The sequence below is a fragment of the Antrostomus carolinensis genome, unplaced genomic scaffold (genome assembly GCF_000700745.2).
Source record: "Antrostomus carolinensis isolate BGI_N321 unplaced genomic scaffold, ASM70074v2 scaffold37316, whole genome shotgun sequence".
Lineage (NCBI taxonomy): Eukaryota > Metazoa > Chordata > Aves > Caprimulgiformes > Caprimulgidae > Antrostomus > Antrostomus carolinensis.
In genome coordinates, this window is record NW_010320605.1 from 1 (window position 1) to 13,140 (window position 13,140).

Here is a 13,140-nt window from a genome sequence, read left to right on the forward strand (position 1 = left end):
GGCCCCGGTCCGTGGAGCTGGGCCTGGAGGAGAAACGCATCAAGGCCAAGATTGAGGAGCTGGAGGAGGAGGACGGGGACGAGGGGGACTCCGAGGTGGCCTTCTCCATGGGCAGCTGTTGCAGCAGCCTGCTGCAAATCTTCAGGTCCAAGAAGTTCCAGTCGGAGAAACTGGAGCGCCTCTATCAGCGCTACTTCTTCCGGCTCAACCAGAGCAGCCTCACCATGCTTATGGCCGTGCTGGTGCTGGTCTGCGTGGTCATGCTGATCTTCCATGCAGCACACGGCCACTATGAGGTATCCTTCGTCGTGGTGCTGTCTCTGGCCATCCTGCTGATGGTGGTGCTGTGCATGGTGTGCAACCGCAATGACTTCCACCAGGACCATATGTGGTTGGCATGCTACTCTGTCATCCTGGTGATCCTGGCAGTCCAAGTGGTAGGGGTTCTGCTGGTGTGGCCCAGGAGCGCCTCGGAGGGCATCTGGTGGACCGTCTTCTTTATCTACAGCATCTACACACTACTGCCAGTGCGGATGAGGGCTGCGGTCATCAGTGGGGTGGTGCTCTCCGCCATCCACCTGGCCGTCTCCCTCAAGATCAACGCGGAGGATAAGTTCCTCCTGAAGCAGGTAGGTGAGCCCTGAGCTGGTTTGGGTGGACACTCGGCAGCCCCCACCTGCCCACTGTGTTGAAGGGTGAGGAAGGTGGGCTTGCCTGGCTTCCATAAGCTTGCCAGATGCTGGAAGGCTGGCGGGGCTCTCTATTGATCCCTTGGGTTACCTGCCACAAGATGGGATGTTGTACAACGTGGTGGTTAGCCTGTAATCTATAGCTGTGCTGTTTCCTTATCGCTGCTTTTCATAAGGCTCTAAACGTTTAAGAAATGTGCCTTGCTTGAGTTCATATGCAGCTGATGTCCCGTGACCACTGTTCCAGCGCTGTCAGCCAGCCCTGCTAATGCCCTTCAGTTGTATTTAATGTAAACAGCTCTGTGCTAAGCACACCTGTGGAATGGTATCTGCGTGTGCTGCTGTGTTACTGAGAAATGTGTGGAAAGTCTTGCCGTTTTTATCTGCTAGAGGTTATCCTTCTGTGTCACTCTCCAGTCAGGGTGACTGGAGAGTGACACACAGGCGTCAGCATGGTGCTTGCTTAGGCATTGGAGACTGTGCTCCATGGGAACGTGGAATAAGCTTTTGGTTTAGCAGGAGGGTGTTTGCTCTGAGATGTGCTGGAAATATCTATGGTGAAGAAGCCCAGAGTTCATATGCAGCCAGAAAAAAAAAGTTTAAAAAAATAGTTTAAATGCAGCTTATTATTTAGCTGTGATACCATGTTTAACTGGAGCAGCTCAATTCAAAGGGAACAATAAGACTATTATCGAATGCATTGCAGTGCAATTTTTAATTACCATACCATAAACAATGGCAATACAAGGCACTACTCTTCTTTTTAAGCGAAGCAAGCAGCCTTGGGGCTCATGTGCTTTAAGCTTACCAGACACCTTGGCAGTTGGGAAAACATTGACTTAAAACATCGTAGCTATGTGGTAATCACCATCCCTTTGATGAGCAGGACTCCGAACAAGGATGAGCCTGTCACAGAGTCAGCCCTAATGCTTATATGTAACCAGGGATTGTTTATTTAAAATCAGTTGTTTGGTAGCTTTACAGCCCTATCACATAATAAAAAATAAAACCTTGTGCTTGTGGTGCCTGCTTTGAGTCTTACTGCGAAGTTGTTTTGAGTTCCACCTATTGCAGTGTTAGGAGAAGTTGTAGGGCTTAAATAAAACTTCATTAGGAGGGGACTGTTTCTGCTCTGCTCTACAAAATAGCCCATTAAATTATTTTTCCCTCCCTCTATTCTCTCCCCCTTCCCCCCACCCAGTTAAGCCTGCTTAGACAGTTTCTAGCTTTGTGCTTAGTTTGTTACAGATATTTTTGTAAACTGTACATGGCATATTTTTCTTATACTTGATATAAATGGCTTTTTGTACATTTCCAGCAGAGCATACACTGTAAGCAGGACAGTTGCTGTTTTTCTGCTCGACTTGGAAAAATTTGGTAATGGCCTCATCTCTTCCTTGCTGGGGCTCTGGTCCTGCAAAGCCTTGTGCATGCTCTTAACTTTATAAACTGAGACTTGTCCTATTGAATTCAGTGTATTTGGAGACTGCATTCTTACATGTGAAGCTTGTCATGATTATGGCCAGAAGACTTAGCAGTCTGTTGTGAGCAAAGTTGAGTTTGGAGGGTACCGACAAGTGCATAAATATTGTTATGTTGGAAAGTGTTGGTAACTGTATTTTAACGGAAAGGAGCCTAAATCACAAAGGCCAAATGATTGACTCCCTCAGTGGAGGATTTGCGGTAACGAGAGCTCCCTCCCTTTCCAAATGCAGCAGAGTTATTTGTAGGAGGTTGAGCTTATGTATAAATGTGCACTTGTTGAAGGTAAAAGCACGGGCAGTAGGTGATGGTGTGGTATGCACTGATCTGTGCATTACACACTTGCTTTCCCTGTCATACTAGCACTGGGTTTTCCTGCAGTTTGGCAGTAAATGTTCAGTTAATGAGGAATGTCTTAGGAGTACTCTTACTTTGTTTATAAAGAGTGTCTCTCCTTATTGCACATTTATTTTTTCCTACTAACACCAAACGCCAGTCTCTATCTTGCTGTGGTCTATGTTGGCGTAGCTCTGGCTGAATTCAGTGGGGTTGTACAAGGCCAAGAACCAGATTCTTTGCACGTTTGCGTATGAACATGAGCTGCTATCTCTGGCTGTCTGATAGAAAAATCTGTTTCTGCCAAGCACATCGCCTCACAGCTATTAACAGCCCTTCCTCGCTGGGGCTGTATCTCGTTGCCATGGAAATCTGTTGTGTTCAGCTCTGCCCCACTGATACATGCGAGCCCCTTTTCCCCCTTCAAACTACCAGGGGTGAAGGTAGACGAAGATCAGATAAATCGAGAGGAGAGGGTTAAGTTGTTTTCAGTGACTTCACGCTGGCAGTCACATCAGCCTGGGTTTTGTGGAGCAGGAGTGGATGTGAATGCATTGGTGACTACGTGACCAGATGGTTCTTTATCCACAGCAGTCACAGAAGAAAGACTGATTAGGATGTGTAGCCACTTTCCTCTCTTTTTTGTGGCATTTTTAACCATAATACTTGAGTTCTTCTTTGTGTGGGCCTTTCTCTTTTCATCTTCTCCCCATTGTTTTGAAGCCAGGAAAAATCATACACTTATTATGATCCACTAACATTCAAAGCTGGGTGACTCTTGTGTAGACTCCTGAGCGCTTTTATGAGGCTCAGGAGCCCGTTAAAAACCTTGCTGCTGCTCTTTCTCAAGAGAGTGAAATTCTTGATTGTGGGTCCCTTTCAGGAGAAAGGCAACTTGTTGGATTCCCTTGCTGAAGATGCACAGTTTGCTTGTCTGAATTACCTTCTTCTGGTGCTACTGGACTTCTCTGTCATCAGACTGTCTGGTCTGAGGCTATGCTAGTCAGGCTTCATGAAAGGGTTAAGGCAGTCCACTATTTCTGAATCGGTAAGGTGACAGGAGTAAAAGTAGTTGTGATTGTTCAGTCTTAACTGAGCTGCTTTTTAAATAATTCTTCTGGAGTCACTGGACTTTGAAAGTAGGCTCTGACTTCTCTTTGCTACCTGGAGGAGTCTGGGGTCTGTCTTTCAGAAGAGTGCCCTGTGCACCCCTAGCAAAAGGAGCAGGTATACTTGGTACCTCTGTGAGTCTGATCATGTAGGGGCAATGATCTTGGCTTTTTGAATTGATGTCTGATAGGAAGAAAAAATGCTAGTTAATGCAAATTATTGCATTATATTCAGAAGTTACTCAATGCTGAGGGAGGGGAGAAAAATAATTCATATGTTTGAGAAGTTACTCATATCCAAAGACTGCTGCTGGAAACAGAGCACATTAAATGTATGACACTTCACCAACTACAACTCCCGATTGCTTAAGGGCTTTTTTTGTGTACCTATGATCAATTAATTCTAGAGGCACTGCTTTTGGATCTGTTGGGGAGGGGATGACTGCATTTGTCTTCAAGTTTGTGTCCTTGTGTTATTCTGGGACCGTTTGGATTACAAATGCATTTCAATGCACACAAGTCTGTCTTCCTCTCTTTGTATGTATAGTGGATCTCCTCTAGGCCAACCTTTCAGGTGTTGGCTTTGATACACTTTGGGCTCTGAAAACACATCCAGCTCCAAGATTCATTTAAGAAGTACTTCATGTGCGAATGAGACTACCTAATACTTAACAGAGAAAGAAATAATACTGTTTATCAATAAACTGTCCTACATTCACAACAAAGATGATACTGAGATTTATTCTCTGTTCCGGTACAAACTACCTGGCTGACCCACAGACTCGTACAGATGCGTGGGAAGAACTGACACAGTGTACAGGTTGCAGCTGCTTAACTGAAGTCATGTGAGTAGACCAGCTGCTCTCAGTGCAGATAGTCTTGAGTAAGCACTGGCATTTTTCTAAGACTAGGGACTAAGGGACAGGGAGTTTCACAACAGAGTTTATAGGGCTCTGAATCAGACTTAAAAAGGGATGAGGATTGTGTGTGGGAGTGGGTGGGGGACCAGGGCCAAGGGATAAGAATGCCATATACAAACATCAAACAAACCTGTGGACTGAGGTTAGATTTACTCCCGTTTTCCCATCCAAACCTGTTTTATTGTAACTTTCTGAGGTTCCTTGTTCAAGGATACAGTTAAACCTTTGTGGTTTATTAACTCATTGTGAGTGGGTGACTGTTAAGGTACCATGAAAACAGAAGACTGGGAAAGATAAATACTTTTTCTTTTTTTTTTTTTTTGGCTTGTGTCAGTAACCTCATTGAAAGAGAAACTGAAATGCTCTGATCTCTGTCCACCTCAAATGCCACTGCAAACCTTCTGCAAAGGGTCTCTGATACCACAGTTCTGAACAGCTGCCTCAGCGCATGGCTCTTGTTTATGGCGCTGTGATTCAAGGCTCCTGATGTCGAGCTCCTTCTTGCTCAACCTCTTTCCATGTGCCTCCATCATAACAACATGACATTAGTACTCCTCATCCTTCACGTCTGAGAGCTGTGTAGATGTTGGCCTTTCTCTCTGTCAGTCCGTGTTAATGGTACCCAGTTGATCCAGAGGTACGTGATGGCTCTCTCAAAAGTGTAGCATTTCAGTTTAACCATTTCTAGGAAGATGTTGGTATGAAAACATATGCAGCCTCCCCTTTTCCTTTCCCTAAATAAACTGTCACTTCAGCAGGGCGAAAAACTACTCACTGTAATAGGATATCAACTTGAGTCTTGTCGATATCGTTTAGCCTCTCATAAAGATGCTTTTTAGGTGCAATTTAAATGGCATTATGAGAAGCTAGTCACATAGCAGAAGAAATAGTACGGTATGTTCCGTCTTAGCTTCAGCATCCTTAAGATATGTAGGTGATAACTCATTTAGAGACTAACAGATTCTCACTTGCATTGCACTTTCATTGTCTTTGAGTGGTCTTTATTCATAAAGAAAGAAAGATGAGCTACCTGAAATGCAGATAGATCTGTGTGTCACTTTTCTTATGGTTGGTTGTTGCCTGTTTAACTTTTGTTCACCTGGGGAATAAATGTGAGCCATGTTCATTTAGGATGTGGTATAAAGGCACTTGGCCACATGGGGCGGATACCATGTGCCTCAAACAGCACTTAATGTCCTGTTCTGCACAGACATTGATATCAGAAGAGCAGCTCATACAGTAAGATGTGCTCCATCACCACTAACAGCTGAAGAAGCTGCCTGAGCTGCAGTTTTGAATTTAGTAAAAACTGCTGATTCGTGGTCTTTTGTTCAGAAAAAAACAAAAAAAAAATAGTAACCTGAAATATTCAGTACCTGTTGCATTGATAGTTGCCTTCCCTAGTGTAATTCTGTAACAGAGATAATTAATTAAATCCCTGAGGTATTGTATATCAATTAGTCCTTGGTAGGAATATTGTCTGTATCTCTTGGGAATGCATGTGTTGCTTGAGGTTTACAAAGGCGTATCTGTTTTTCTTATCTCCTAAATTACTCAATGATCCTGCCACCTCCTAATCCCTCTCCCCTTGCTTTATCCTCCTTCCCACCATCCTGCATTTGTTTGATATTTCACTGTAACACTCACTGGTACCAATAACTGTTAGTGTAATAGTGTTTGAGTGCTGTGCATCTAATTTCTCTGCATTCTTGGATCTTAATAGGTTCATTGTCTCACTAAACTGACCTGTTTGACTTATTTCTCTCAGCCTTGTGGTAGCAATTGTGGTCTTAGAGCTGACTGGAATCTCGGTGGATCAAAGACGAAACCTGGTGGGGATGATTTAGGTGCATTGCTCTGCCAGATGCACTAATTCTAGCAAAAGGCTTTTCCTGCATGTTTTTATGACACACTTGAAAAGGCAAGGTGTGCTAGTTCTGTGTATTTCTGGAGAGGGGAAGATATTTCAGCAAAACATTGGGATTCATGGAGCTGTGGGAGGTGAAGGATAGCTTTCCATGCCCTAGTCTTACAAAGCAGTCATTGACTTGTCCTTCAGTGTCCTGGGCTTGATGGCTTGGTTTGACAGCTGTGTGACCCCCATATTCTGTCAGAGACCTGTCCAAGGCAGGACATATTAATTTACATGGTCTTACAATCTAACTGCATTCAGATGATTTATAAACCTGAACAGCAGTGGAAACAAAATGAGGATTCCCCCAGTGCTAAAGGCTCACTGGAACTGGTTGTGCCATCTTGGAGCCTGAATCGGCTAAATGCCCTTCTGCTCCAAGTTAGCTGTTGCTTGGGCAGCACTGCCAAGGTCTGGGGTGGAAGAGGACTGGGACTCTGCCCAGCTGGCATAGGAACGTTGGGCACCAGACTGTTGGGCACCAGACTGGGCACCAGATAGTCTTTCAGTCACACACCCTAGTGCACCTGCAGTCTTTTAAGAAAACTGGAACAATTGCTAACTTTTTGGCCATTGCAGTAGTTGGAATAGTTACAGTCTTCTGGGAATAGCTAGTTTTGTCTTCGTATTTTGATACTGGATATTACTCTCATCTTCTAATTGAACTAAAAGAAGACGCAATGAAAAAATCTCCAGCAGCAGCTGAAACACCAAGAGGTAAAAACAGAATTTATTTTGAAAGCAGCTTCCATGTATGTGGTAAAGTGGTCCTGTAGACCACTTTAGATGATTTATATCTCTAGATGTTAGTGGCTTCTGAGAACCTGTGCTTTGAAAAGTTCCTGTCCTCGCCTTTTTCACTTTTCCTATGCAGGTGGGTGCAGTTCAGAGAAAATACCCGCTTTTGTTTGGAGAGGTAGAAGACAGGGCTCGAAGTTTTGCTAGCCTTGGGCAAGCTTTATCTTCCCATCTGCTTTGTGTTACAGGATTTACATGGCACCTTGCACAGGTAATATGTACCCAGAAAATGTAGTGCAGAGGGAGCTGGAGTGCAGTACAGTCTCCTCTGAGCCTTCCAGCTGCCAGATGATTTCATGATGTGCTACATGGGGGTTTTTTGGGGTTTTTTCATGGCCCAGAAGGGTAGGAAGGACAGTGACAAACTGTGTTCAAGGAATGTGAATATTCACAGCTTCTGGGAAGTGGGTGGGGTTCTGTATAACTGCTGTGTAACTTTTTTCATCTCTCATGAGTCTTGTGTTTTGATGTCGGATATACTCGATGTTAGTTCCTTCCCTCCTTCTGAAGTCTAGCCTAGTGATCTGAACTTGTGATAGCTTGCATCCAGGGGATGCTCTTTCTTCTTTTTGTTTTGAGATTGATGATACTTTAAAAAAAAATCTTTTTTTTTTTTTCTTGAGATGTATCCTGCTGCTGCCAGAAGTTTAATTTGATTCATTATTCTGGAGTCCTCAGGGTAGGTAAAAACCCAAGGGGAAATCTCATGTGAATGAAAAAACACAACCCCAGAGATATTAAAAAGGATAATCTAGTTATGAGGGGGTGTGAGAAACAGACAAGAATTTTAATATTTGTCTCCTGAACTCCAAAATGTTTTCATCTAATCATAGGAAAGCTTGAAGTTTCTAGCACTTAATAAGATCATACATAAAATGGCTGTCAGGCCAAGACAAGAGTCAAAATGCTTTTTAGCACCTGCAACTGGACAACTCCCAAGGAAATCTGTACTTGATGTTTTACGGTGGTGATGAGACTTGCCAGCCTCATCACTGGCATGTACGGGAGTAGCATCATTGAACAGATCTGTGGGATGAGATTGTCGTCTTGTGACACTCAGAGAAATGGACTGAAGACAATTTAAAGCTCTGCCTTTAACTTCTGCCTTCAACCTTGCATTTGAACGTTTGGGAAGCCCTTCTCCCATCAGAAGCCTGGTGGTTAGGCAAGCTTGTGAACTGCTTCAGCTAGACAAATGCATCCACAAAGGTGATGCATTTAGACCCCACAGTTTAAGAATTTGTTGGCAGCATTGGCATCACCAGCAGTGTTGCTTCTAGTGCCAGGTTGGCTTCACTGATGCGGAGTAGGATTTTCGTTACAGCATTTGCTATAGAAAGTTTCATTGTATTGTCAGGCTTTGTTCTGCAAATAAAATATCTTTATGTACTTTTTTCTTCATATTTGTAAGTCACTAATGCAATTGTGATGTATCCTTACTCTGTTCCCTGGACATCAAGAACACAAATCATGTTTGCGTACTTAAGACGTTATCCAGACTGACTGTAGTAATAGCATCAAGCAAATCCAGTGTGCACTGTATGGTCATCATTTGTGGCTTCTCCTGTGTCATAGCAGCAGATATACCAGAAGAGAAGTATATTTCAAGGCATCCTCAGTTGTTCCCTGATTTTTCTTTTAATTCCTCTAGCTATACTGCTGCTTCTGTAGTTTGAGGGATGAGTTTTCAAATGAAATATTAAATTTCCTTTCCTTTTCATGAAAAGTTTTACACATCCATGCAATACCCATAGATTTTTTTACTGTGAATTAGGCCTTTGTGGTACTGCAGTACTTGGCTGTCATCCTTCCTTTTCTTGGGAAACTTGCTTTTGGGAAGTTGAGTTGGAGATTGAAGGTGCTTTAAAAATTTAACATATACGTTCCACTAGTATCAGAATGCATCTTTGCAGATGGTAGACAAAGGGCTGTACTGGTGCAACAGAGTGGGAATATAAATGAAGAAAGGTCTGTGTTTTCTTTTTTTCCCCCCAGACATTAGAAATTGATCTCTCAAAGCAGCAACTTACGCAAACTGTTTCTTCCTTAAATGTGTTAGCAGCTTGTATAAGACATTCTGTCTCACTTCATAGTCAAAAGAAAAGGCTATGACATTGCTTGCAAGAATCTGCCATAAAACATTGCTAATGCAGACAGTTCACTGGCTGTATTTTCCCCTCCAGAAAAAGCCATGGCTCCTTCCCTTTATTCCCTGCTCCAGACTAAATGCTATGAGCACTGAGACTCTGAAAACTGAATTCATGGAGCTAGCGATGTGGTCAGGGACTACTCAAATCAGTACTTCTAAAAGCAGTAGTTTGCTGGTAGGCCCCCAGATGACAGAGCTACTCAGACATGCTTGTGGAGTGATGAACCACAGAACCACAGAATGTTGTGGATTGGAAGGGACCTCGAAAGATCATCTAGTCCAATCCCCCTGCCAGAGCATGAACTCCTGTTTGCTGGGAAGTACCCAACACCACCTTTGTGTATATTCTTGCTTAATGTGTGGGTATTTATGCACAGAATTGCACAAACGGGTAGACCAAGGGCTATGTTATTACTCAAGATGTTTCCAACTGAATGGGATTTCTTTTGTTGGGGCAGGTGGTTACTAGTAATCTCGTAGAAGAAAGGAAGAAATGTTCTGTGGTACGAGGAAAGGAGGATACTCTGCTGCGTGGTGGGAGACTGTGTAATTAAAATGTCAGTCTCACTCATGCTAAAAGCTAACTGCAGTCTTTAAAACTGTAAAAACATGAAGTAGGTTACTAGTGTGGGAACTGCTATTGTGTGGTGAACTCTCTGGATCTTAAGGACAGGAAGGACTACTGAGCTCATTTAACACTACTCACTAAACAATTCTTCTCTTACACTTAATGATTTCTTCTGTTCAGATGGTACAGAGGGAAAAAAAAATTAAATGCTGAATTGCATGGTATTTGTCAGTTGAATCTGAGGTGATCTCTGAACTGAAGGTAAACTGAACCAGTATGCTTTTCCCTCTCCTCTCTTAGTAAGGCAGGATTATAACACCCTGTGATGGAACATATCGGGGGTATTTTCCCGCTCAAGGTGGCGGGAACATAACATAAACATAACACAGATGGTCATGTTATTTTGTGAAGGGGCTCTGACATCATGCTCAGATTTTGTGCTGGGTAATTATGTTCTTGCCTTCTTAACTGATGTTGAATATGGCATTTTTCTTTGCTCCATTTCTATTCTGGGCTCTGTAGCAGTACACCACCAAATAGCTGCTGTCCATATGTGGGTTTTACTATCATATCTGAGAAATTTGTGAGGCTGTTGACAAGCCAGAAAAGTGAGGGAATAGAGCTCAGGCTTGTATCTTCTTAGTCGTGTTGGTGTGCTGGAGCAAGTGTCACCCCACTGGTATGATGGAAGCACTGATAACTTTTGAAAGCTACAAAACCAGAGTTGATATGGTTGAAGGATACTTCCAGAGGTCAGCTATGCCATCCCACTGTACCAAGACAAGACCAAGTCAGCCTAAACAGTTTGTGGCAGGTACTAATCACAGATCCATCTGCAAAAACCCTCTTTGGAGTCACAAAGGTACTGATGTGCTTTCTTTTTTTGTGTGTGTGTTTTTTTAAGGAAATAAGCAAGCACAGCCCTGGGTAGGAGCAGATAGTAAAGAAGAGATGTCCGTGACTAGAGCTCTCTGACTGCAGTCAGCTGAAACTGGCTCTTCGTTTCCTTGTTTCACCTATCTTTAGTTCCCACCCCATCCAAAGCCTGCAGTTCTCTATTTGTCACAAGCAGTACATTTGTATGACATCTGGCACAGCGGGTCTCATTCCTGAATGAGGGTTTTTTGAAAGCTCTGCAGTACAAGCAGTAGGCTTGAAGGTTAAGCATCCTTTCACAGGTCCTTTCCTGTCCTTTCTGTGCTTAGTCCTTCTCAGCTGTTAGGATGGCTGTACTTTTAGCACTCCAGGGCTGCTCTGGGCGCTCTTAAAAGTGTATGCTCTTTGCAGCCATGGTCAAAATGACTGTGAACAAATACTTAAGGAAGTATTTCCTGAAAATATTTTAATCTCTCATTAGAGAGAGTTAGGAGACTGCATTTTTCTTTGTTGTTGTTGTTTTCCTTCTTCCTTAATGTAGATTATGAGTATCTGGCTGCAGTCATGACACTAAAGGTTTGTCCAAGTACTGATATCTAGGAAAGGTAACCCTGAGTAGATTAGTTAAGCCACAGTGTAGAGCACACTATGTAGAGGCTGTAGCCCAGTGCTGAAATCACCTTACTCTTCTATTTTAGATGCAAATGGACCTGGTTAATTTAATTCACTTCCAGAGGGAATGCAAACTAAATAAAGTCATGCTTGTTAAGAGGAATGTTCACACAGGTTTAAATAATTTTCTTCAGTTTATTTTTATGAACTTTTCTGAACAGACCAATCTTTACTGTAATATCTCCAGGGTAAGACTAGCTTGTGTAAGTCAGGAGTACTATTTGGTGCATTGCCCATATGTATCATTTTTCATTAAAAGAGATAGTGTCACCCTCTGTACTAGATGCTCACCCACTTGGCAAGGGCTGAGGCCAGTTGCATTAGGGACAGAGTCAAGAGAGAAGCTTATCTGTCACGTTTAGCCAGCCCTTGGCCCTGTTACCAAGGCTTCTTCTCAGGAGCCTGGTCATAAGTGTCTTCTTGGTATGACCACTTCTCTGCTGGGGACTGCTGCGACTGCTCACAACTCATTCTCTGCAGAGAAATTACCTGCTTTCAGAGCTCCTGCCCTCTTGCTCGGGGCTGGGAGTAAACCTTTTCATTGCCAATTCCTTAGCAGCTGTGGCTGTGCCAATATACTGTAATATGATGTAGGTCTAGGATCCCAGGTTGTTAAACATTGAAGTGACACTCTTCTGTGTCTTTCTTGGGAGAAGCTTCCTTGGTTTCCATCAGCTTTTCCCCTGTTTAAGCCATCTGCAATACTGCATGCGCTAGTCAGTCGCAATGTGAGCGTATCCACTGCGTGTAAATCTTCATGGGGAAGAGATGCTGACAGCTCCCCTCCTGCCAAACCTTCTGCTGGAGATTATTGGAGAAATATTGTGCTCTGTTCAAATGGGTGGCGTTGTAACATTGGCTTGCTGGTGGCAATTTAGCATTTGAGTCTGGGCAGATTGGGAGAAAGTGTTAATTTCCTTTCAGTAAAGAGGAAAAGACCTGAAAGGTGTCTTCTGCACCATCAGTGGCCTTAGGCAGGGCTACAATTTCCTGGGCCAAGTTAAACAACTTTTGAATTTTAATGACCAGGATGCCTCCTTTTCCCTCTACTATTCCCTGTCCTAGCCAGATCTAAAAGGAATCTTACCTCTGTTCAAACCATATCCTAAATTCTTGCCTAGTTTAGTTTTTATTTAGCACCACAAGAAAAAAGTTGGAATCTAAATGTGTTGCCTATTGCCAAAAATACCCTTTTCCCTCTGGCTGCTTGCAAAGTGCCTTTAACTCCCCTGGGGGCTTTTCTGTGTGAAGGGACAGCTGGTGCAGAACAATAGTGACTGATTTACGCTGATCAGTCCTCACATTACTGAAAGGCATCTGTCTTGTACTAGCAGGTTTTTTGGAGGGATGCTGGTGGAAGATGTGTCTGCAGTGTCTCCTGTCTCTCTGCAGCCTCACTCCTCTGTAGGTCCTGGGAAAAAAACCTTGAGAAAAAATACTATTAAAAAAATTGCTAGTGAGGGGTGTGTTTTCCTCTTCTTCACCCATGCGGTAATAGATCAGAGGCTCTGGTTTTGCAGAGTTTTGGTTGTGTGTACCTTAGCAGCAGTACCTGACAAAGAGATGGTCAAACTCAGTAACTGAAATATTTTTTTGCTCCTAGCCTGGTTTCAGCTCAAGTCAACCAAA

General features: G+C 43.3%; 1 protein-coding gene across 1 annotated transcript in view; it reads left to right on the forward strand.

Moving 5' to 3' along the window:
* Positions 1-6: 6 nt before the first annotated feature.
* The window catches only part of ADCY5 (adenylate cyclase 5), a 215,103-nt gene continuing 201,969 nt past the window's right edge, over positions 7-13,140 (forward strand). Inside the window, exon 1 of the mRNA XM_010169632.2 lies at positions 7-629. Within this exon, the coding sequence (XP_010167934.2) occupies positions 108-629 (522 nt within the window). The 5' untranslated portion in view covers positions 7-107. The remainder of the gene's footprint in view (positions 630-13,140) is intronic.